We start from the raw sequence: 27230 nt of genomic DNA, 5'->3' as shown, positions 1-27230 counted from the left end.
AATAGCAAAATAGCACTTTACAGTTGCTTCCAGTTTTCTCTTTTTAAATCTTTTTTCTATCATTTGTTTTTTAAATAGAATTGTTTTCTATACAAACCTACAAATATACTCATGAGTATTGCTTAGTTTACTTTGTATTGCACAATTTTCAATGAGTTCAAAAGGTTTTAAAAAAGCAGCAAAAACACGCGGATCTTGCATCCATATGTATACGAGTCCATAGGTTGGTGCTGTGTTAGAAGCATCAGAGAAATTCTAGCAACAAATGTATCTAAGACAAATTTTAGATCGGGGATCATGCTCAGTAGAGATAAAGTTCCTGCTGCTGCCAAGACATGTATCAAGTAATGAATCAAAGTGAACCCCCCCATATGTTTATCACCGTTGAAGTTACCCATAGCAACCAATCACCAGTTAGATTTGAACGGCCACTTATAAAACAAAAGCAAATATCTGATTGGTTGCTATGGGCAACATCACCAGTGATGATGGCTTACACACTATAATAAATATGCCCCTTGGTTTAGCAGTAACTTATAGCAACAAATAAATAAAAAAATTTGCATTTAAACAAATGGTAAAAATGGTAAATAGAAAATAGGAAGCAACCGAAAAAAATCATTTATACACTATTTAAAAATGTTACGTTTTGTGAACTAGCCCTTTACCTGATTACTCCTGATTTTGCCGTAAAGTAGATATAAATGTATTTAGTATAAGATAAGAGCGGCTTTTTAAGCCTGACAATATGACCATATATTAGGCTGATCTGAACACTCCTTGCCAATTTATTAGGCCTTTATGGCTCATAGGGAAATAAGTAGATGGTGCATTTAGCTTGCTAGAAACTGCTTGCTGACATCTATGAGGCAAGTATAATAATGTGACCCCATGTTACCTACTTCCAGAAAGCTACAATAGCAGACGTCCTTTCCCTGTATGCCATAACCCAAATAGAAAGGTATCTAAAAAAACATATTCTAAAGTTTGAGCATAAACATGGTCAGAGAATATTGCTGTTACCCACATAAGGTTTAGATTTAGACACCACTGGACACCAACTTTTTGGAGTAATGTCTCCTACGGGTAAACTAAAATAATTTACAGTAGGTGTTTGTTTGTGAATCAGTCCTATATTGTGTTGTGATTCCCCTAAATCCAAACCACCAGTGCAATTATTCCCAGACATGATCATCTAGAGAACTAAACCCATAGATTATGGGAATTTCAAAGATATAACTCAGGAGAGGATGAAGAAGAAATAGAATGACTTAAATGTTAAAATATAAAATCTATCCCAAACTGATATGATAGTTATTTCACAGAGGTACTGCAAGCCTCACACATGGGTATTTAAAATTAACACATCTGCTATACATACTGTATAAATGTTTCTATCTTAGTCATTTGTATTAAATGCCGGTCTACAAAAATATGTTGCATTAAGCTTAATGTAACATAATAGTGTTATTATTTTATGCCCTGAATATATGCTAAAAGATATTTTATAATGAGAGCATTAGATTGGGAGAGTGTGGTTAGGGTTCCTTGTGTGCCAAAGGCATTAACAAAGATTTAAAACTACAATTATATAAGAATTATTATTTTGTTGAAACTTATCCATATTTTATCATAAGATTATTTCATTATTGTGGTACAGTCGCCATTGGTTGTGCTCTTTCTACAATATTCAATCAAATGCATAAGGAATGTTTTCTGACAAAGATAAAATCATGACATATAACATACTTGTTTTGCTAATCCCTATTTCTTTCACAAGATACACTCTACAACAACATGGTAGGAAATGTGTAAACATGATTTATCTGAGACTATTATTTCTTCCTATGATGTTTGGTAAGATTGATTTGATTTCCTAACAGTTTTTCCCTCACAAATAACAAATATATACATAATATTTCAAATATTGTTTTTTTAAAAAAAAAAAAAAAAAAACATTGCCTCTGTTAAACTCTACCAATGGAGTTAAATATTCAATGTGTATAGCCAAAATGATTCTTATTCAGAAAAATATCTGATAAGCACAAGCACATCACTTGCAGCATTCCCATAGCCCTGAGTAATGTCAGTGCCAGCAGGCAGAGCTCTCCACAGTCCATGCCCACTGGGTGGAGCAAGTGCTGTGCTCAATGCTTTAAAGTTGCACAGGTATGCCAAGTTGTTGGATTTGGCTTCAGTAATGGAAGCATATGAAAAATGAACCAATGAACCATACCTTATCACTGGAACTAAATCCGTCACTGACAAAATCAAAGATGGTGGCTGCAACCTTTAGAAAAAAGGGAGGGATATTAGTGAGGAGTGACTAATGCAAGTCATTTCTGCCCACCTTAACACAACCTGTTCCTTATTCATGATACATGTAATATGTGTTTTCACTTTAAGGCTGATGGCACACATGACCGCTTTCTAGCTGGTTAAAAAGTGCCCAAAACCATGCCCTGCCGCCTCCTATTAATGTGAATGAAAAACATCTGACAACACCCATACTAAAAATTTTCAGCCCAAAAAAGCTCTACTGAGTTGCTGTTGGTTGTCAATGAGCATTTTCAGGTTGAAATGTGCCCTTGTACCATCAGCCTTAATAAAGAGTAGTCAACTGACCTCCTATTCCTATGCTAAGTAGTCCAAGTGCCTACTAGTTATAATCCAAATATTATGTTTCCTCAAGTTATACCATCTAAGCATTGGTATAGAAAGAAAAACAATGAAATACTGATAAAACAAGATTTCTAATTCATAAAGTGAAATATAAGTGATGGCATGTTATGCACTTAAAGTGATACTGACACCAAAAAACTACTTTTAAATATTAATGTACATAAAAAGTTACCTATATGTCATGTTGATTATTTTCTGCTGATAGAGCTGCTTCTGTAAGTAATTGTTACTTGAAGTTCCTAAACCTGACTGTTTTGTTAACCTGACTGTCCCTTCTCAACCTGTCAGTTACAGCTTCTAATGCTAACGGACTCCGGCTGCACAAATATGGCCGCCCCCTCATAGAGGAACATGGGGGATCAGACAAGTAATATAAAAGCACCAGGAAAATACTTAAAAAAATATTATAAATAGCATGCTACAATGTTATAATAGCTGTAAAAAAGGTTTAATTTCTGGTGTCAGTATCTCTTTAAAATCTGTACCATTGCAGTAAAGTTACTATATTGCTTGAGAAAGTGGCTTTGGGACCACACAAACGATGCTTTCATCATCATCATCATCATCATCATCATCATCATCATCATTATTGCATTGTGTGCATCTAGATACAGAACGGGCTAAGTGATAAAATACAATTATTAGGTGTGAGTTTATGCATTTTGCCTGAATTCATCTGATTGCTGCTTTTCTCTTGTGTATCATGAGTACACCTAAAGAAGCTTACACAGTAGGAAATAATAGTGATAAATAATACCAGTTTGTTTTCAGGTGAAAAAAGCTTAATGTTTGAAAACTGGTGTTCTCCTTTATCTAAATCCTTGCAATGAGTCCGCATTTTCCCAAACATGAACAGACACCACAGTGGGGAAAAATCCTACACCACTTTTTTATCTACAACAAATTGTATATAAATGGAGCAATACCTCTGCCCTTTAATAACCTCTGCTTTTCACTACACAGAAGTTTGTTCTGCTATAAATTGGCACAAATTGGCATTGTCTTGAAGCCCAAGAAAACCTGCAGTAGCGAGGGCTTTCATTTCCCTTGGGTACCTCCATTAGAGTGCAAGTTATTTAGGCAATAGCTTGCGCTCCAATCTGCAAATGCAACACTTTATCAAAGGATATCAATATTTAATGTAAGCAGGTTTAACAAAGGCCTCCGGTGATGTAATTAAAAAGAGTTTTCTAAGTACTTGATTTTTATCCAGCCGTAGAGGACAGTCATTATTGCTCTTAACAGCAAGAAGTGCAATCATTCCAAATTGTGCTATCCACTTGCTATATTACCCATTCCGGCACAACTTCACTCTCTCATTGGCCGGCATAAGTAATAATTCACATTACAATGTAACTTTTAAATAGGATTTCTGAGTGTCTGTGCATATATTGTGACCTTTGTACTGAATATAAATAGTAAACTTTTCTCAGAAATAAATGCTCCATACACAAACCACGTCACACTCTAAATGCCATGCCACCAACCTTTCTGGCATGTAAATGAAAAACTATCACATTATGTATAGAGGCAGTGATGATTCCTGCACAGCCCAGACTGCGAGAGGCCATCCCAGTTATTGCAGAATCCCAGAACACTGTACTGCTCAATCCATGTCACCAATAAAAATTTGCTGCCATTTCTTGCCAAGTTTTCCTCAGTCTAGTACACACAAATGACTGCTTACTTACATCCACAAAAAAACATTCCCACGATCCCCCCAGAAAAAAGATATTGATTTAAAGTTCAGTAAAAGAATCCTAAGATTTGTTGCAAAACCTCTGTTTAAATGAAAGGGAAATGGAAAAACTGGAGCTATTTTAACCTAGCAGTGCCTCAGTGCCACAGAATGATACAGTAGCTTTCTGTCTCATGGTGTGAGGTATTGATATTTACTGTAGTTTCCATGCTTCGGGGTATATTTAATAATGAGCACGGCATGTCCGCCACTGTCCATCCTTTCACTTTGGATATGATGGGAAATCTGGCTTTTGTAACACTGTGGACGACATTCAGTCCTGCTGAATTCATTGAACATAAGAGACCCAGCTCTTCTGAACTCCTTGCCAGATGGCAAACTCAAACGAGCATATGTCTTCGGCGGTGCAATGCTAGGTGATCTGAACGGGAAAAGCTGCGGTCACAGTCTGCGCATTTAAATGGCTTTACCCCCGTATGTTTCCGGTAGTGCCGCGTCAGCTCATCTGAGCGTGCAAACTTCCAGGTACAGCCTTCCCAGGTACACATGTAGGGCTTTTCTCCTTAGAGAGAGAAAATAAAAAAATATATTAGTAACTGCACAAGAGGAAGTGTTCCAATACTTTTACAGCTCTTAACCCTGCTCAGTTAGATTTATGGTTTGAAATTCATTAGGTATTTCAACCCACCCTTACTGTTTTCTCAATGTATAGTAAATCTTAGAAACCAATTAGCAGCTAGCATTCCCTTGCATACTGTTTGTTTTTATGGCTGCTATGGGCCTGTCACTATGTTACCACCACACTGTATTTTCCCAAACATGGAGCAATATTCTCAGGTATAACACCAGTTCCAGCTCACTGAGATAAACATCCACCTTCCTGTTTCTTTTGCACTGTATTTGCCTGAGAGCCAAACAAATGGATCAGTACAACTGGTCGCCCCATATGTGTAGACAAATAGCATTAGCTCTGTCATTCATACCAACGGTCAAACTGCTGTTACATGTGGCTATGTGTGCCTGGGGGCACAAAGCACTGTCATTTGTGCCAAATATTTTTTACTCAAACGTTTGTAGATGGATCCTAAGGAGTGCATTCTAGTGCCCCTTAGGACTACAGCATTTGTGCTTGTTGGATTAGTAAATGAGGCTAATATTTGCTGTGCATGACAATATAATTGATTTTGAATTGATCATGCTGCCAAGTGCTTTAATACAGAGTATGTTTAGGTGTTTATGAAAATTCCTGGCTGTGTAGATGAAAAACCCACAGAAGTACAAAAAAACATGATAAAAGCAAAGCACCAGATATGTTCCAAAATATGCCCCCTGCAATCTATATTTTGTAGAAGAAGACATCCTGCTGAATTCAAAAGATATTTTATACAAATAATTATCTTTTACTAGATTTGTGCTATATTGCTTTGCAAGTTGTATTTTATTTATATTATGTTAACCCAAAAATCAAAGAAAGTCCGACTCTTAAACAGTTCTCTACCACTTTCAATCTAATTTTAGGTAGGGCAGTGATTGGTTACCCCCCTCACCTTCCTTAAAACACAGATGAGCTTTCAGCATCAGAATTTATCTATCTGACTGAGAACTGAATTGCTGAACTGAGAACTTGTATGTTTGCCTTCAACACCACAAAGATCTGGGTAAACCAATATATGTTTAGTTCACAGGAGAGGTATCAGGTACTTCTAAAGGTGGACTTCAAAATATCATTGTGTTGCACAGAATATTAAGACATTAATGTGGACTATAAATAGGAGAGGCAAGTTAGACAAGAACACAATAGATATTATCCATAAAGTCAAGACAAGAGACAATGTACAAGAGTTTATCGCAGATGTAGGAGGTTAAAATATTTACTAGAAGTAATTTTCTCTCCAATAAAATCCCACACTTTTGAAAGCATCGCAGAAGGGTTTTTAAAAAATGATCTGTGGCTGTAATGTAGAGCCAAGGGGTTGTCAGCATTGAGAGATTTCCTTGCACTCCTTACACTCAAAAGGGACATTAATGAAACTGAGAAAGTCCAGGAGATTTCAGTTATAAAGAAAGGCTGGCCAAGTTAAGATGTTAATACTTTAGAAGAGGTACTTAAGGGTGTATGTGATCATAATGAATGAATCACCCAATGCCTTAAAGGAATATTGTCATGATAAAACATGTTTTTTCAAAACATATCAGTTAATACAGCTTCTCTAGCAGAATCCAGCATTGTTATCTGTCTTGTAAAGCACAAACAGATTTTTTAATATTTAATTTAGAAATTTCACATGGGGCTAGTCATGTTCTTCATTTCCCAGGATGCCACAGCCATGTGACCTGTGCTCTAATAAACTTCAGCCACACTTTACTGCTGCGCTGCAAGTTGGAGTGATATAACCCCTCTCCCTTTCCCCCCCCAGCAGCTGGTCAGCAGAACAATGGGAAGGGAGCAAGATAGCAGCTCCCAGTAGATATCAGAATAGCACTCAATAGTAAGAAATCCAAGTCCGGCTTGGGACTCCTGCAGTTACATGGGAGTAGGAGAAAAAATAGCAAGTGTCAAAGCAGTTCTAATGTGTAGCGCTGGGCTGAGATGTCTGCCTACAACAAAAATAAATGCATTTGTTCATTTAAGATTAAAATTTTAAATGGTAGAGTGAATTATTTGTAACTGTGTAATTTAGCAAAATCATGACAACAGCATGACACACAATCACATAACCATTCTTCTGAACAGGAGACAGGCAGGGAGAGTATTTTGGCTGCTGTGGTCTTCAAAAAATGGTTGATGTGGCAATGTATTACTATTGGTGCCCTTGTGCAGCTGACCCAAAAGCTGACTGCAATGTAATTATGTAATATGGGGCTATTATATATATGTACATAATCACCACATGTGCTGTAGGCCTTACTGGTCTACTAAAAAGAAAATATTTAGATTTGTAGGGATAAATAATGCCAAAGTGTGTAACTACATTATACTGGCTTGTATTTAAAGGGTAATTTAGTCAAGGATCTTGCTGGAATTGTTTACTTTAAAAATGGAATAATTTAGCAAATAAATAAACATTCTTGGAATATTTAAAAATACATTTTCTCACCTCTACATTTACGCCTGTTTTTACAACAGTAATGATTTGCTTTATTTGGAACCGAACTTCTAATATTTATCATAATATTTTCATCCTTTGGGTGTACGTAGCGAAGAATGCCATATGTTTGTGTACAAAAAGCCCCACAACACTGCCTGAGAAAAGAATTTCCACAGCTTCATGCTTGAAAAACACAGCCTTGCCTGAAAATTCTGTAGTAAAATATCACAAATTCCAAAGCAAATAAACAATCTACAGAGCAGAGGATTTTAACATACATTCATATTTCTTGGTTTTATTTAATTGAGCCTTTCAGTATATTAAGAGAAACAACACCTGCCTTAAAGGGAAGTAATTTCTGCATATTGATCTTCCCTCGAACATTACATTTGAAGGTAAAGTAGCTCTGCAACAGTAATATAAGATATTATGCAGTTTGAAAGATGTTTGATGCAACTGACTTTACTGAACTGTTTAAGGTGGAATTAAAAATTATTTCTAAGTTGGTTTCTGTTCCAGAAACCCCACTAAACTATGGCAACTAATTAAAGTCTCAAATGGCACTGGACCACAGACAGACATGGGAAACATAATTAAGCTTTTCTCAAATGCCATTCAAGTTTATTTGCTATCAATAACATAAATGTTACCCTAAAAGAGGACTGACAGATGATAAACTATTTCTATAAACCCTCATATAGACCCTCATGTCATTGGCGATAGATACCCCTGCACAGTTTATCCAGACATTATTCGTAACAATGGCTTACTTAGCGATGAGCAAGATTTTTCAGCAGGTATGGATTTACAGTGAATATTTCAGCAAAACTGCCTGCCACATACAGAAATCTTGTGAGGAGCACCTGGTTGTGGCCGGTTTAGGGTGAAATTATGTTCTTTCCACTTCCAGATTATGGCACCAAAGGTGCTCACTGGAACATTCAAAGCTTAGAAATACGTCTGTAACCAATGCCATCAGTATGTTTTGCAACAATAACGTTGTGAAGGTCTTGAGAGATCTCTTTTCTTTTACCCATCATGAGATGCTTTTTGTGTGATACCTTGGTAATGAGAAACCTTTTTATAGGCCATCAATTAGGACTAAACCAGCTGATATTTAGTTGCACTGATAGGGGGCAGGATTGCTTTCTTAATACTAATTTCAGCAGATTTCTTGGCTTTCCATGCCTTTTTGCACCTCCTTTTCTTCATGTGTTCAATACTTCTTCCCTGTGTCATTCCACTTTTTTACACATAACAAGTACATTAGAGGGGATTATAGACAGATAGGAGGTGTTCTTTTTTTCCATAAATATGAGGAGGAACAAAACTTTCATTTGAAGCAGCGTAGATGGTTTTTTCACGGTGAGGGCAGTGAGGTTGTGGAATGCCCTTCCTAGTGATGTTGTGATAGCAGATTCTGTTAATGCCTATAAGAGGGGCCTGGATGAGTTCTTGAACAAGCATAGTATCCAAGGTTAATGTGATACTAAAATCTACAGTTAGTATTGATGTTGGTATATATAGTTTATATATGTGAGTGTATAGATAGATCAGTATAGGTTTGTGGGTGTTGGGTTTACTTGGAAGGGTTGAACTTGATGGACTCTGGTCTTTTTTCTGGTAATATTTGTTTTGATTTCTTTGTATGTGTGGATTACTTGTGTTGTTACCGACATCTGGTGTAAATTGTCAATATATATATATATATACAGCAGGCCAAATAAGTATTGAACACGTCAAAATTTCTCTCAGTAAATATATTTTTAATGGGGCTATTGACATTTACACTAGATATATAAATGCTACTAAACTACAGCAATGTCATTTGATATGAAGTATAGTAAGCAAACGATTTAAGTATTCTCAAATATCAGAGAAGAGGAGACTCTAATTCATAATGTAAATGCCTCAAGTGTTCTTGGATATCACAGTAAAGGAGGCTGTAACTCCTATCTAATACCTCAATCAATACGTCAATACGTTATAAAATTAATCTGCTGTTTCTTTCTCAAACTGTAACCCCAAGTACTCTCTCATAGGTATCTGCTAGAGACTAAAAGGTTAGTAAAAGCTGTAAATAAAGGCACTGTCATGTTTTACAATAAAAGTTTGGTTTCGGTTGCATTAAACACTTTAGCTTTGTTTAACATATGTGTGGTTACTGTGTAATAAAGGAAAGGCAAACAGACTTAGACCTGTCACAGCATGGAATGATACAATCAAAAAGCTTTTAAACAATTACTCTTAAATGTTTACCAACCAACACAAATACTGCCGTTAAATGTAATCTGGCACCTATTTTTCAGGTACAAATAATTAAAAAAAAAAAACAAATTGCAAAACTCTAATGATAATCTATAGATGCCATGGAAAAGAAAGCTGGCACTGTGTTAAGCTTGGCATAATCAACCTGCGGTCTTCCAGCTGTTAAACATCTCAACTCCCAACATCCTCAGCCAGGCTTTGATTCACTTAAAATGCAGTTGGAAGTGCTTATATAACAATAAGCCAAAAAAAAGGTGATGTCTGACTATAAAAAAGTAGCACACACAGGTTTGTCAAAAAAGAAAGACATTGTGGGCACACATAAATAGTTGAGGTCAGAGATTTGTGGTTAATAAGGTATCTCTCCATTTCAGATCTACCAAGATACCAGTGAAATTAGGATTGCATAGAGTCCAGGATTCAGTTGGGGATTTGGCCATATTCTAGAAGTTTTTAATTCGACTGAATCCCAAGTGATCATAATCTATCAAATGTTTTGGTTTATGTGAATACGCAAATTTTTTTTTTGTGAGTGATTCAGTATGTGGCCAAATCCAAAAAATATACATTCAATGTATTGAAATCAATAGCAATTGGATATATTTGAAGTTTCTAGAGTGGCAACCTGAGTCATGAAAAGGGCTGAAGATTGCAAGGATTGCTGTGATTCATTCAATCAAGATTAACCCATTCCAGGTATCTCTTAAATAGAGTCAGATTTCAAAACCTTTGGTTTTAGTGTAATCTTTTATGTGGCCCTTTAGCTTTAGAATTCTAAGATTTTGCAAGTTAAAATGTGCATGTTACATTCAGATAAAAATGATTTACAATGTAACTTCTGATATTCAGAGAAAGTGAAATAACCTCTTTCTTGTGGAGGCTTGGTCTGTGAAGAGGGTACCCTGTAAAGATATGTCAAGTGGAATAGACTGTTATAATGCAGGACAGACAATCCCAAGAATAAATACGTTGATTTCCCATAGGTAGTTGTAGCAAATTAGGATTTGCCTCTAGCTGGCAATGTTACAGTTAACAGTAAATAAGCCTACCTTATATGAATGATAAGAAATGACTCAGTGTGCCGGGATTTGCCCAGTTGTTATAAAAACAATTCTCTACTCTAATGGCCCTTTTATAGAGGAGAGTTGCAATAAAAGGTTTTCACTGCCAATGTTTTGATCCTTTCAGAATGTTGTGGTTACCATTAATTGTGTCATTCATAGATGATGAAGATAAAGAAATGCAAAGGAATATGTGAATGACACTCATTCTGTAATAATACATTCTGTGATTAGACCTCTTGTGCCAAGGGGTTATGGGTAAGTCTCTTTGATTAAGAGAGTAGCAATCTTGTTGCTGCCGTTTCCGAGGAAATACTTACAATTTCTGCTAAAGGAATATGTCCAAAGATCTTTAAACAAGGCCTGAGTTTATGACAGAGCAGAGATGAGCTTTGGCCCAAAACCGAAAGCCTTAACGATGGTGAGAAAGTTCAAAAATGTAATTTTGTTTTAAATTGGGGTGCCCCAGATTCTATTCATTAGCCTTTCCCTCTATATGTGCGTGTTTTAAAGGAGCAGTTAAACATGAGTTCAAAAATTAGGGCTTGTGCCAAATATTATTTTGCCTTTTGGTCAATCACAAAAAATCTATGTTTGTTATTTCTTTAAATACATAAATAATTAGATTGCCAGTACACATTATACCCATGCATAATGGTCATCCAGTTTGTTGCAATGTAGGCATGGTGAGATCATACACTTCAACAACAAAAAGCAAACCAAACTAAATGTCTGAGAATTTAATAAGGCAGGTTCCTTCAAGATCCTCTACTAAACAGTGCATGATATATGATAATACATGAAATACAAATATATATTTTTATAAATAAAGATCAAATATCAATATGTAAAATTGGCATTGGGCTATAATTAGTTTTTCGCATGACAACATGGGGTAGGTTTATCAAAATGTGAGTTTAGAGCTAAATACATAAAAAGTCACCCATGTTCTATTCATTCCTATGGGATTTTTAAAAGCGTACTTATCAATGTATGAAAGTAAGGGTTCACCAATTGATAAATACACTTCTTAACATTACACAGAAATGTATAGAACGTGGGTGAGCTTTTATGTATCAACCTCTAAACTCACTTTTTGATAAATCTGCCCTATGTCTAAACAAATGTATGGCCTCTTCTAAATTCTAAAGGTTTTGGATCAATGAGTCCCTCGTATTAATGCCTATGAATGTGCTCATGACTGTTACTTTTAGGGGCCTATTTATAATTGTTTGTGCCTTCAGGCTTGAGCAATCATAAAGTAAACCCTGTGTGAGTTTGCTTACTCACGCAGGGTTTTGAGGGTGAAGACCTCAGCAACTTTCATTTTTCTTCACAAACGGGTTTGGGCTCCAGCAATCATAAATAGGCCCTTAGTGTCTTATATCAATACAAGTCAGAAGGCGCCACTGAGCCAGCTCTTATGGAGTTAACCATGCTACACCATCTGAGAGCCTGTGAATTTTTTTTCTCTTAATTAGTTAATCTTAAAACACCAGGACTTAATAAATATGCAAAGCTTATTTGCTGAATAGACCTTGCATCAGAAAATCAGCATAATCAGGCTAAAGTGGAGACAAATAAATATAAAAAGACATTTATACTGCTTTTCAAATATAAAAAGCTACTGGAAACGAAGGATCTGATTTTTTAGTTTAAAGGGGCAGTATACTCTCTTGTACAACATTAGTGCAATTACTGCTGAACATATTATTACTAGGGCAAACTGGGAAATTGAAGTTACTCTGTCTTTTGTCTTTGCAGGTCCATTATGCATGGGAGGTATCTTTCCTCTGGGAAATGTAATTATTTACCCTGCAAGAATCAAACATGGAGTAGCTTTAGCTTCTTATTTTGAACTTTTTATCTCAAGAAATAACAAAAACCATATGTCTTTTATGATAGGCCAAAAGTATGTTCTGCACAAGCCCTGTTCATTGCACTGTAAAACAAGGGGATATAATGCCCCTTTAAGAAGATTACTAATAAACACCAAAGTTATTCACATCCAAGGCCACAAATAACATAACCCAAGGCCTAATGAATCACTGTGCAGAGGACAGCTGCTCCAACGTATAAGAGGGCACTCAATGGTAGTATGTCAGCCAGTCACTAACACATATGTTTGCTTGTCCCATACATCTCATTTGTGACAGATGGCCGTATATTTGTGTTTCTATATCACAGTATATTGATATAAGATATATATTCTTATATCATGTTCATAAGGCACGTGGTATCTACCATTAAAGTCCTATTTTTCAGTACTGTACAACAAACACTTTCATCAAAGGCTAAATTTTATATCTCATTATTATTATAAATTAGATTTTATTTTTAATCCATTTCGCTATGGCGCTGTATTGCACTGCGGTGCCTTAGCCTCATAAAGTCTAAGCAGAAAAGCCAAGAAGATGTAACTAACCAAGAATTCATTAATTCCCTGCAGCAAAATAAAACAAAACAAGTGTTTAACAAATCAAAGTAGAGCAAAAATGATTGCTGCTATAATTTATATTGCAAAACAATATAACATAACATTGGCTTTACTGTATGTCTTACTGACGTACTGTAGTCATCCCATAAAAAACAAGAGATGAAAAGCGCAAACCATACCAAAGTGCTGTGGTTTCTTTTATGTTGTCGCACTCTCGCTCAACTAGTCATTGTTTTCTGTTTCATAGTGGATGCGCGTTACTGGCAAGGACACGTTTTAAGAGCTTCTTCTCATGGATTGTCAGGGGTTTAATAACCTCAAAATCACTCTCATATCCTCAGGCTTTGCAGCATCACAGTGTTGAAGCCACAATTAATGTTAAAACAGCAATGATGTAAGCATATGGTATATGAAATGGCTATTGTTTAAGTAAAAAATTGCAAACTTTTGTAATTGCGCCAAAATGAATTTCACTGGAATTGTCGTTTCAGTTGTTGTGTTGTAGCACCATCTACTGGCCTAATGTGGATATAAACTCTGCTGATAAATATTAAGTATGGCTGAGGAACACTAGCATCTTGCATTGCTACAGAAATTACTGATTGTCAGTTACTACCAGGGAAACAATCTGTTGGCCTGCGTTAAAGAACAGACTTAGCAAATGATCTAATTTGTTTAGATAATTATTGTCTGCAAATACATACACTGAAATACATATTAAGTTACACTTAGGTGATGTTTTCTTGTAACCTGAAGTAATGAGGTATTTTATATTCCAGTAGTTTCCTGAGCAGATACATTGTAGAGAAGCATAAATTGCAGAAATGATTTTGGTGCCATACCTGTATGGGTTCTTCTGTGTGCCTTCAGGTGAGAGCTTTTTGTGTAGACCTTGTTGCAACCTTCAAAATCACACCTGTGTATTCTCCGTCTTCTAGAGTCTGGGGATTCTGACCTTCTCTGACGTCTTGTGCTCTCAATACTGAATGGTGAGACTGAACTAAAAAAGAGCAACAACTGCCTTTAAGTAATACATTATATTTATTTAAATTTTGTGCAACCATAATGATTGTACACTGTAGTGATGAATTATTACATAATATATGACAAAACTATGAACATAATTAAAGCAAACCCACATCCATCACGAGTCCCAATCATATCTATGCTGAGAGACTGACATTAGACGTTGCATGCAAGACTTCAGAGCTGATAGAGCAATGAGTTGCATGTGAATCTTTGCTAGAAAGAACTAGGAACCTGTGAAGCGTAGCAGCAACACAAATGTATGCAGCATTTTTAGTGTGCTCTGTGGCCAGAGGGTGGCAGCAAATACTTTCTCTCAGACTGGGCAGAATTACCAATATTAGCTCTTTTAATCATGAGAACTGGAAGCAGCTTTAAATCTTCTTTTAAGAAGTCATTTAATCAGAGTGATTACCATGCTTATTAATCATCACCACATTTAGTGTTTTTAAAATATTTAAATATAAAATGTAAATTTTTTAACATTTACAAGCAGTTTTTCTCCTGATCACGAAACAAGTGCACCGAACAGTTTACAGGGCCTCATGGCTCAGATCCCCATGTCAAAGGTGGCTCACTTAGTGGCACAGGCAGAGGGTGAATTTTTTGCTTGGGGAGGCTAAAGATGGGCCAAACATAGACTGACCTAAATGTGATACAGTGGATTCGATGCTAGGGAAAAAATGAACCTCCCAACTGCCTCTCATGGTTCTCACTGACTTCCAAGGACAAGAATGCGGGTGGGACTGCTTCGTAACACTAAAATGCTTAGGATGTATGAGTATTCATACATGCACTTCTGTGAGGGGTTCTCCATCCATTTGTGTTTGGGATCAGTTAGCTTAAATGTGTTTTAGTTCGTTTTATAGTGAGAAAGGCAGTGGGTACTGACACCCAAAGCACATTATATACAGTGAAATGCAGTCTGTATTTACAAAACCAGTACAATATATGCAGTGAGATGCAGTCTAAATTAACAAAACAAGGACATTATATACAGTGAAATGCAGTGGGTACTGATGGTAGATATTCAAGCCCTCGCACTATAACACTGGCACTGAAACGCAACATTGGTTTGTTTTCCACCTATGCAGTAGTCTCATGAGGGCTGATACAGTATAGTACCTGTGGGAGTGGGATGATAATACAGTATAGTACCTGTGGAAGTGGGAGGATGATACAGTATAGTACCTGTGGGAGTGGGAGGATGATACAGTATAGTACCTGTGGGAGTGGGATGATACAGTATAGTACCTGTGGGATTGGGACGGTACAGTATAGTACCTGTGGGAGTGGGAGGATGATACAGTATAGTACCTGTGGGAGTGGGAGGATGATACAATATAGTACCTGTGGGAGTGGGAGGATGATACAGTATAGTACCTGTGGGAGTGGGAGGATGGTACAGTATAGTACCTGTGGGAGTGGGAGGATGATACAGTATAGTACCTGTGGGAGTGGGATGACACAGTATAGTACCTGTGGGAGTGGGATGATAATACAGTTTAGTACCTGTGGGAGTGGGATGACACAGTATAGTGCTTGTGGGAGTTGGTGAGGTACTTAGGTAAAGTTTACAGCCTGCAGATCCTTCTCATCAGTCTTCATTCGTGCAGTACCTTCAGTTTGTAATATCTCCCCAGCCCTGCCAACATCTGTGCCTTGATTGGTCAGTTTTACTGTCTGTCTAGAGAGCTGTGCTCTGATTAGAGAAGTCACAAGGAGAAAGCTCCAACCAGAGCACGGTTGATTACAAAAGAACCAGAGCTTGCAGGAATGAAGAAAATATATCCCTGAGAAGGTTCCAGAGCAGTGCAGATACGGAGTGAGTTTTTTTTATCCTACTCTGCACTATAGGATAGGAACCAATCAGCAGCTAGGCTGACCTGATAGGGAACTGAAGCCTGTCTTTACTTGTGTGACTGCAGGGCTGTTATTGGCTACTCCCTTCCTACTGTGCTTCTGGCTGGGACTTTAGTACACACCCACCCCCATTTGAAACACAGACAGGGACCTGGGAGGATCTATAATGAGCTCCAATAAGGGGGCAATTTTTTAAAGATGATAATCATTGTTAGCCCAAAGTGAAACCAGAACCATATATTATTCATTATTGGTTCACATATGCTATATGTCTCCTTTAAATCACATATTCATTTTTTTCGAAAAGCTCCTCAACGACCTGCACTATATATAATAAGCCAATTTGTTATGTAACCTGTATTTTCTGCTGAATAAACTCTCATAAAAGGTTAAACTTAGAACAGTTTACGGTGCAGGCAATAGAGAGACATCTGTATTTGATTTAATTGCATGAATTATGTAAATGCAATCTTGCATCTCATTAAAACGACTTATTTTGATGGGTTAATTTTTTTCCCCTATTAGAAAATGACTCTATTTGCTGAAAAAAACATTTTGTAAGGATGGAAAAATACCCAAAACATGCTAGTGGATTATAAAGTCTGTATAGCACATTGTAAATTTGGAGCTGGGGTACAGTCCTGCCATTAGTGTGCAAGTCACAAAGTGTGCCATAGAGATAATAATAATGCCTGGTCTGGGATGGCATGACTATTAATTCAAATGTTTGCCATATATGAATTGCACAACAATATTGACTTTATTGTTTAGTTAAAGGGCAAAGAAAGGTAGAATCAGTGGGGGTGGCAAGTTCTTAGGAACCCCCAAGTGCCTTGGCCGGAACTCCTCCCCTTCCAAAAAATGCACCAGCCCAAAGAACTATTCTTCTCAGTGCTGTGCCAGCTCTTCCTGTGTCTCAGCAAAGTGCAAACTGTGAATACACCATTGGCAGCATAGTGTGACAAAGTTTTGGCGTAAAAACACTTTGCGCAATTACATCACTCCATGTTCCCCACACAACTTTAATGGGCAAAATACACTGGCGAATTAAGTGCATTAAGCTATGACATAGATAATGTGATTGCTGCATATTCAGCCAAGGGAGTTCACCTTTTGACTGGCGTATTTTCTCAGTTTGTCATTGGTATAATTGCACCTGGTGAAAACTTATTACACCAAAATGACAGCAAATTTTCAGTTTTGTCAAAAAACATCAAATTTAAAATTTCCCAGTTAGTAAATATGCCCCGTAGTTTGCTTAAGTTAAAGGTAACAGTACCATACATAAAATTCATTTATTTAGTGTTACTGGTTCTATGTATTGAAGTGCAGCACATACTACTTTAAAAATTATTTTTTAAGTAGTATGTGCCACTGGGTAATCCCAACAGAGGAGCTGCATCATTTCCTGTCAGATGATCTCTGAGGGAACCCACAGACAATCACAAAATGGTGGTTCAAGGCAAAAGATGTAAAAGGGCAAAATTTACTGATATATATATTCCAGTTTGGTAAGATTCTATAATATGCCACCAAATATGATATAAACTATCTGTCAGTTAAAAATTCATTCTGGGGGTATAGTTAGATAGAACAGCAATCAGCATTCTAAAACGTGGGTGTTGATGGTGTTGGAGAGGGGAAAAGGGTATGGTTTGCTAAAGGGTGCGTGGTGGTCCTGAACGATGTTGGTGGGTGGTGTGGTGCGCTGTGCAAACCAGCACAGGTAGAGTTAACCCCGCGTTTACTTTTCTCCCCCCCTGCTCTCCTTAAATGAGGCACAGAGTGCTTTTTGTGGATACCTCAGTGTATCACCGAGCCGTACCCCTTACTTATAACTTTTTTTAACTTGGTCCGAGTCTACAAATCAATACAGCTGTGGGTCGTGCAGTGTTTTGATTTTCTTTCTTCCTTCCTAATTGCATCATGCACACCCACATGCACTCATTTTTTGTTTAAGTGTTGGTGCCCCATCTATATCTTCAATTTTTTCAAAAACAAGAATTGATTTATTACTATTTCCTATTTTTGAAAATGTGGGTAGAGCCTACAGAGTTCATTTACAATGTGGAAGGCAGCCTCTTTATGAGGGGCAAACTTCACTCAAAGAGTTTGGCATTACATTTAAAGAAACGTTTTAACCTTGTTAAACTAGGACATGTCAACTGATGAAAGACAGACAACCTTTAAAACAAATGTACACTTAGGGCTATGTGAAGCAAATGTGAATGAAATATTGTAACGCTTCCAATAAGTCACCCATATTAGTATATTATAGGACATTAAGACATTTTGGGGGCAATTTATAAATAATCATGATCATTGTGTGCACTTTATGGAAGAATTCCTTCAGCAGATTTACTTGGCAATTATTGTTTTATGCCAACTAATCCATTTAATAGGGGTCACTGTTCCAGTAAAATCAGAAAAACACAAATATTTGGTAAAGACTTGATTTAATAAGCTGCCACCCATATGGGTTGATGTGTCTGTCCACTGCTGCAGTTTAAAAGAGGAGATGAGATGGAGAAAATGATAAAAAAAACTGAAACTGAAAAAAATCAAAGAACATAAAACAAAATATATGAAAGTACAAATAATAAGGTAACATTTAGTGATGTGGAAAAGTTGAGTTACAGTAATAAGAAATTTGAGAGGGTGTGTGAATTTTAATATTTAGAAGGAATCTGCAATGAAAATTATGAAATTCATATAGAAATTACACTGGGTAAGTACAGTGTGGAGGAAGAAAGAAAGTCAGGTTTTAGAGACAGAAAAGAAGGGAGCAGAGGGGGCAGTTGAGGGAGGTCTGTAAAAAACAGTCACACATACAGAGAGAGGATAGAAGAATGCATGCAAACCGTATGCACCTCAAGAGATTTGATTGGGAAACCTGGAGGTATAGGAACAAAATGGAGACATGCATTCCTACCCTATCCACCATAGTCGTGGTTCAAGGGGTAGAAAAAAACAGAGGCCACCATGTGAGAGTGCAGCCACAGCATCAGTGCCATTTGACCAAATAAAGATTTCTATGATGCCTTTTTCTGATTGAACCTTTTAACCAGTTTATTTGTTCATATGCAAAAAATAACATCAGCCAGTGTACAACTGAAGATGAAAGAAGACAATTCTCTGTTTCCTGCTAGATAAGACAACGCAAAATGAGAAGATGATGACACGGCTGTTAGAAAATCTGTAATTGGCACCATCAGATGTAGAAGCTGCCAAGTACCAGTTTAAATTAGGTGCTTGATAGTATAACTGAATTCACTGTTTGAAACAGATGTATTTATTTATAGGTGAGCTGAGCTTTGCATCTTAGCTGAAAGTGGATATTAGCAGCAACTGCGTGAGTCTTGCTATTAGTACTATAATAAGTCTCTGCTGTTTGAGTGTGTAACTGAACATAGGATAAACCTGAAATCTTTGTCTTAAGAGTGGTTACCAACATAAGGATTGGCCTGTTTGTAATAGGGCTACCCAGCTCTGCCAGCTCTCTACTATGGGGAAAGGAAAATGGTAGACCTTCACTGTGTAAAGCAGACATCTCACTCAAGGTGCAATGAACCAAGACAGGCTTTATTTTACAGCTCCACACAGGGGATGGAAAAGTACAAGAAAATGTCAACACATAACTGAGCTGACTTTGGTACATTTTCAGTTACACACCACTACTATATTTAGTCTTACAGCATTCTCTCTCTCTCTCTGGCAGAAGCCTCCAGTACCTCCATGTCCTGGCAGAACCACGACCATGGTGGAAAGGCACTGGCAGAGTGGCATGACTGTTCAAAGGCCTAATCTCAAAAATGCCCCCCCCTTTGTCGTGTCCACATACAGTGCACAATCTGCTCCCGGCTGTTTCACTACATACTATAGATTCCCTACTATCCTACCCTGGATGCTTTAGTCCCTAACTGGCGCACAATTGCTCAGAGTGTTAACCTCACTCGTAATCTTCTTGTCAGGGCCATAGATTGTGCTTGCTACCTAACATCTACCTAATCACCCCTACTTACCCCAGTCCTAGATAAATGCAGGCCCCTTTTCATTTGGTCTGGCCCAGTTCCTTGTACTGCCATCAGTTCTTCCTAGGCTAAATGAGGAGTACCTAGCTCTTGCTTATATAGGCTCCTGAAGGAGAATTCCCCTACAGGCCACCTGCTGGACAAACGAAATATAGCCAAAGTATTTACACTTTACAGTAAACTATATTTCACCTCCTTGCACGTTTCAGGCTTTAAAATGTGATTAAGGCATACAGCCACTTAAATTAATGATACACATAATACATTTTGGAACCCTATACAGCAAAACTATTAGGTTGTATGGGGTCTTTGATCAAACATAACTTATCAGGGACCCCATACAACCTAATGATTATAACTATGTCGCTGAGCCCCATTCTCCTTATTCATTACTGGTCCCTCCTGGCCTAAAGTTTTTCAGGATATTTGCAATAGTAGCCTCCAGATGGTTGCCCCAAATTATTTACAGAAAAATACAAGTTTTCATTAGAGACACACAACCTATGGAATGATTACAGATTCTAATATAAGTAATGTTTATTGCAGATTAATCCATTAAAGTATATTAGATATACTGTAATTGGGCAGTTTAGGAACAGCAGCGAACATTAATTAGGGCTTAAAGGTCAGATATTTGTACATTTGGTACGCTTATACAAGGATATCACAGTATTTATCAAAGCTTTGCCAAACCATAATGGTGCAGTCCAACAAGTCACACTTCAAATACAGGTATCGGACCCCTTATCCGGAAACCCGTTATCCAGAAAGCTCTGAATTACGGAAAGCCCGTCTCCCATAGACTCCATTTTAAGCAAATAATTCAGAATTTTAAAACTGATTCCCTTTTTCTCTGTAGCAATAAAACAGTACCTTGCAATTGATCCCAACTAAGCTATAATTAATCCTTACTGGATGCAAAACAATCCTGTTGGGTTTAATTAATGTTTTATTGATTTTTTTAGTAGACTTAAGGTATGGAAATTACGGAAAGACCCCTTATCCAGAATACCCTTGGTCCCGAGCATTCTGGATAACAGGTCCTATATCTGTACTACAATTTTTCAGATTAACCAAACTTGAGGATATCTCATCAATTCTGATCCACCACATTAACATAGAAATGAATGTGAAGTGGATATTTTACATTTTGCTATATATATTTGTGGGTTTTTTTGTCTTAGAAAAAATCTTAAAATTGAGATATGATATAATAATGAATGTATAGCTTGAGATATGATATAATAATGAATGTATAGCTGCATAAAATACAGTAATTTATGTGATCAAACATAATCATGTGATTAACCCATTCAAGATTTTTTTCTTAAAGTCAGATTTGAAAAAAAAATGGAATTGAAAAAATTTGAATCGCTACAATGCAGATGAATTTTGATTATGTACAATTTAAATACTACAACTGTGCAAAATATGGCCCATGGTATTAATCCTCCTTTCTTGGAGACCATATTTTACCTTATACCAAAGAGTAACATAGCATATGGTACAGTTATGGGACTTGTTATCCAGAATGCTCGGGACCTGGGGTTTTCCGGATAAGGCATCTTTCCGTAATTTGGATCTCCATAACTTAAGTCTGCTAAAAATCATTTAAGCATTAAATAAACATAATAGGATTGTTTTTCCTCCAATAAGGATTAATTGTATCTTAGTTGGGATGAAGTACAAGGTACTGTTTTATTATTACAGAGAAAAAGGAAATCATTTTTAAAAATTTAAATTTTTTGCTTATAATGGAGTCTATGGGAGACAGCCTTTCAGTAATTCGGAACTGTCTGGATAACGGGTTTCCGGATAAGGGATCCCATACCTGTACTCAAAAGCCAGGACTGGATTATGATAATCTATGTGATGACATGTAATTAGTTGATATTTTCACTATGATAATCATACCTTCTATATAGTAAAAAACGTTAAAGATTTTAGTTGGCCTTAATAAAATTATAGGCAACAGCAATCATATGTAAATACGGCTGCACTGCTAGGAGCATTATTTTGCTTTTGGGAAAACATGCACTCAAAAAAGTTCTTCTGCTGTTTTATACTGTTGTTGGAAAATTAGTTTGCCCAAAGCCTGTGGATTTACCCCAATCTCACACTAGGGTTTTCAGGATCAGGAGCATTATGAATTCCAGTGGTTCTACCCCCACACAATTTTAAATAATACCCCTACTTTTGGTATATGCGTCTTTTTCATCTACGGGAAATATATCAGATGTATTACAAGTTGTGGCATTTCTATTTATTGCTAAAGCATGGAATTTGCTCTTGTACCAGTCTGTTTCTACTTAATATAATCTATTTTATGTAAAATAAATGAAGCACTCGCTGAGATTAATTTGTCTGTTAGATGCTAAGATAAGCAAAATGGTTATTCAGTATTCATCATCTAAGCATAATATTAAGTTACAGAAACTTTAATGTGATTAAGGCACAATTTGAACAAACTATAAAGTACCATATGTCTTACTGGATATTTCATTAGATGGCCAAAGAACTGTGAAAACATGAATATAACAGATATGTGTCCATGACTGAAGCATAAATCTGCTTTATTTTATGAAATTTACAGAGCACTGGCAGTTTTTACAAGTATTCCTGAATTCAGCTGTACAGGCACAGGACCCATTATCCAGAATGCTCAGGACCAAAGGGTATTCAGGATAAGAGTTTTTTCTGTAATTTGGATCTCCATACCTTAAGCCTACTAAAAAATCAATAAAACATTAATTAAACCCAGTAGGATTGTTTTGAATCCAATAATGATTAATTATATTTTAGTTGGGGTCATATACAAGTTACAGTTTTATTATTACAGAGGAAAAAAGGAATCACTTTTAAATATCTGAATTATTCAATTAAAATGGAGACTATGGGAGACAGGCTTTCCATAATTCTAAGCTTTCTGGATAATGGGTTTCTGGATAATGGATCCCATACCTGTAATGCCTTACCAGAAACATCATATTAACACTCCCAAGACCAACATTTACAATAATTATACACTTAGGGGCTGATTTACTAACCCACGAATCCGACCCGAATTGGAAAAGTTCCGACTTGAAAACGAACATTTTGCGACTTTTTCGTATGTTTTGCGATTTTTTCGGATTCTGTACGAATTTTTCGCTACCAATACGATTTTTGCGTAAAAACGCGAGTTTTTCGTATCCATTACGAAAGTTGCGTAAAAAGTTGCGCATTTTTCGTAGCGTTAAAACTTACGCGAAAAGTTGCGCATTTTTCGTAGCGTTAAAACTTAACGCTACGAAAAATGCGCAACTTTTCGCGTAAGTTTTAACGCTACGAAAAATGCGCAACTTTTTACGCAACTTTCGTAATGGATAGGAAAACTCGCGTTTTTACGCAAAAATCGTATTGGTAACGAAAAATTCGTAAAGAATCCGAAAAAATCGCAAAACATACGAAAAAATCGCAAAATACCGATCATTACGAAAAAAACGCAATCGGACTCCATTCGACCTGTTCGTGGGTAAGTAAATCAGCCCCAACGCTTTATTATATTAAAGCAGGCATACTCACTATTATCAACACATTATTGGGTGAAACCCATCACTTTGAAAGCTGAATTGCTACCTAGCATAAACATTCTTTTTTAGTGAATTAGTTCCATCATATACTGTATAATGATCTACAGCGGCAAATTATGAAGTTGAAAAGGCAGATGGCTGTATGGGTATAAAGGACTTGTGACCCTAAAAAGAAAATTTTAATTGCCATGGAACTGCCAACTGAATACTATATGATGCTTTCCAGGCTGTTCTGTGGCTCTAAAGACTGTTTTAAATGCAATTATCACTTTAATATAACATATCCCCAATAAGTGTATTTGACCCACTATGCGGAAGAAGCTATGCTTGGAATACTAACATCTTCTTTAAGGTCAAGATAAACTTCCCTTTTAAAAGACCTCTATTACAATTTTTAGTTTTAGAAAGGAATTAGTAATTGTCTTTAGAATTATGGGGAAAAAAACCCTGAACCTGTATTACTGAAGGGTGTAGATCATTTTTAACATAGTTGGCATACTTACAAAGCTGAGGTTTTGTACTTCCAGTTAGGGATGCACCGAATCCAGGATTCGGTTCGGTATTCGGTCTTATCCACGTTCCTGGCTGAACCAAATCTTAATTAGTATAAATTAGCATAAGCTAATTATGATTTGGATTCAGTTCGCTATTCGGCCGAATCCCTTGGGATGGATTCAGGGGTTCCACCGAACCCAAAAAAATTGTGCATAATATCAATGAAATTATTCATTACAAGAGCTATAGCGCATATTTTTATTTTACTGTGGAAATTACACAATTATTTTAGGGCACTGATGACCTGGAATAAAGCAGCTGAAGTCAATGCTACAAAGCAAAATACATTTTTGAAAAGTGGTATAAAATGATATTTAGAAAGCAGCGCCTCTGAACACCAATGATTACCTGACTTTTTTCAAACTATAACCTCTTTTAAGCCAGCCAGCGAGTGATTCTACATGAAACTATTGTAAAGTTGTGATGTGTATTTCAACATGTTTTTTTTTTACATGCTGATAGACATGTATGATGTGATGTCCCCAAAAATCAGCTGTTAAAAGGTCTTTTTGAGAAGCTTTGTCATTTTCACCATCATGGGTATGATACTTACTCTTGTACTGCCCTTGCTATGGATAGAGCTGTGGATCCTGTTTCATTAACACTGTCTAAGGTCACATTTGGCAGGTCATCATCATCACTGTCACTTTTTACAAGTCTTGGTGAGAGCCCTCGAGAATCCATATGTGCTAAGGAAAAGAAGGAAAAAACAATATCTGAATCAGCAAACATAAACTCTGTGAGTTTATTAAATGTGATTATAGGATGAAAAACCTATGGCAGTCAATACATTTTTTGCTTTCATTATTCTGCCTGCAAGCAGCTAACAAAGTTAACTTCTCTGACATCATGCCTATTGTGCTCATGCGTGATTATGTCACGTTACCCATGCCCACATGATATTGGTGGTGCGCTGCACATGTCGTTATAATCCTCTGGGAAACTGTCTGAGTTGACAACTCTGCCTTACAAAGAGCCCCCTATTCACCAGATTATACTGTATGTGCCTTTATTAAATTGGCAACTAAAGTTGGCCATGTACATAAAAACCTGTATGTTTGGCTAGGTCAGCAAACAAGCAGATCTTTGCCCAGATATGCCCAACTTGATCATAATTGCTGCCAATGCATCCAGTGGGGGAGAAGAATACATTAACACACAAAGATGGTATTCGCCTGATGAATAGCTGGCTGATTTTAAACCACATATGTCGGACAGGCCTGGCGGCTAACCCCATACATGGGCTAATAAGCTGCCAAATCTGGAAATTAGCAGCTTTTATTGATCTGTGTATGGGCAACTTAACATGACCCAGCTAACATTGAGAGCAAACCAATGGTTTCAAATGAAATAGATAAATAGCAATATATACACCTTTTTATTACAAAACTGTCTACCCCCTGAGTTTCTCAGGAGTTTTAGACCTCCTCCTCCCAGCCTCCCCACACTGTGTTATTCCCCTAAGTTTTTCAATTTGCTCATGTGCAGTAAGCATTCAGAGGCATGGAAGAGTGTCCGTGCACTTGCACAGTGACCAAACTGTGACATCAGCAGGGCTCCAAGCTATGCACAATGATGTCCCATTCTATTACATCACTAGGTCACACCCATATTTTGTGGCTTGTCTCCCAAAAAACCTCTATTTCTAGGTTGACTTCTATGTTATTAAATTTAAAACAATCACAGATAATGGTACACAACGCCTGCAATTTTTTTTACAGTGTTATGTAAGAAAAAAGAACAACAGGGCAAAACATTTTAACAGTGGGTGATTTTAATTTTTAATTTTTTTTTTGCAGTTATAAGGTGTGACAAAGCAAATACTTACATACTAAAGCAAAAGATGGCAGTGCTCATACCATTTGCAAAACCATTGGTCTGTTTCCCCCCAACTGTGCTTACTATTGTGTGTGTGTAACAGTAATGTAACAATAATGTGCAGTTGGGCACCCTGGGCATTTAAAAGGTTTGCACTAAAATGTATAGCTTCATGTTATCAGTAAAACGGATTCTTTGGTATAATAACAGAGTGCCATTGTTTCTAAGCCTACCAAGGTGGCAATTAGGATCCCTGTGCTCCTTTTGTTAGTCACTACACAAACAAGTTGTTTGGCATTACCATTTTCTTCTGAGCTGAATATGAACACCATGATGCTGAGTGGAAGGGAACAATCAGGAAGGATTTCTATGGAATAGTGACAGGACTGCACAGCACAGTAGCATGCCTGCAATACACACACTGCAGCTGCGGCTATCCCATCAACAGATTGTTAGTATTATTATAGCATCTACTATTTAAAAAAGAATAATACTGAGCATCAGCCACTTTCAAACTGTTCTCCACAAGGGACCCATACTACATAACACAAAAGGATTAATAGAAAGTAGACAAGTTAAGGCTGAGCAAGGTAGAGTAGACTCAGGTATGATCTGGGCATGTAAACTTTTTCGTTTTTGCACACAAAAAAAAGAATAGAGGTGTCCAAGCAAGCAGGTTTCTGGGTGTGATTAGGTTGAAGCTTAAATAGCAACTGCCTATACTTTTAGGGACATTCCCAGTGTCCAAAATCCATCTCTCTTACTCTTTATCACTCCCTCAGCATTCAGTCTTCGGCATTGTGCTTTTATATGGTCATGGAACTTTTCCATGATTTATAATATCCTTATATTTTAAAATAAGGGGTACAGTGTACTATATATAGATATCTTGTTATGCAATTGTGAATTGAAGTGATTGTTTTGAGACATGAAAAGTAATCTAATGGAGCCAACAGCGGATAATAAAATCAACATTGGCTTTTGTTGTGTATATTCTATACCCCCAAAAGCCTCACTGTATACTACTCGGCACCACTGTACTTAACATTTTTGGTAGAATAATAGAAAGGATTCTGTCGTGATTTTTATGATGTAGTTTTAATTACTAAATTACATTGTGTACATTACA

General features: G+C 36.8%; 1 protein-coding gene and 1 long non-coding RNA gene across 3 annotated transcripts in view; one reads left to right on the top strand and one right to left on the bottom strand.

Moving 5' to 3' along the window:
- Positions 1–27230, top strand: part of LOC105946545 — a 76757-nt gene that overhangs the window by 33670 nt on the left and 15857 nt on the right. The window lies entirely within an intron of this gene.
- Positions 4553–27230, bottom strand: part of klf12 (Kruppel-like factor 12) — a 113287-nt gene continuing 90609 nt past the window's right edge. The window contains exons 4-6 of the mRNA XM_002931940.5: positions 24837–24972; positions 14079–14236; positions 4553–4943 (exon numbers count right to left, since the gene is read on the bottom strand). Of these exons, the coding sequence (XP_002931986.2) occupies positions 4762–4943; positions 14079–14236; positions 24837–24972 (476 nt within the window). The 3' untranslated portion in view covers positions 4553–4761. The remainder of the gene's footprint in view (positions 4944–14078; positions 14237–24836; positions 24973–27230) is intronic.

Source organism: Xenopus tropicalis, chromosome 2 (assembly GCF_000004195.4).
Source record: "Xenopus tropicalis strain Nigerian chromosome 2, UCB_Xtro_10.0, whole genome shotgun sequence".
Lineage (NCBI taxonomy): Eukaryota > Metazoa > Chordata > Amphibia > Anura > Pipidae > Xenopus > Xenopus tropicalis.
This window is presented reverse-complemented; position numbering and strand designations above follow the sequence as displayed.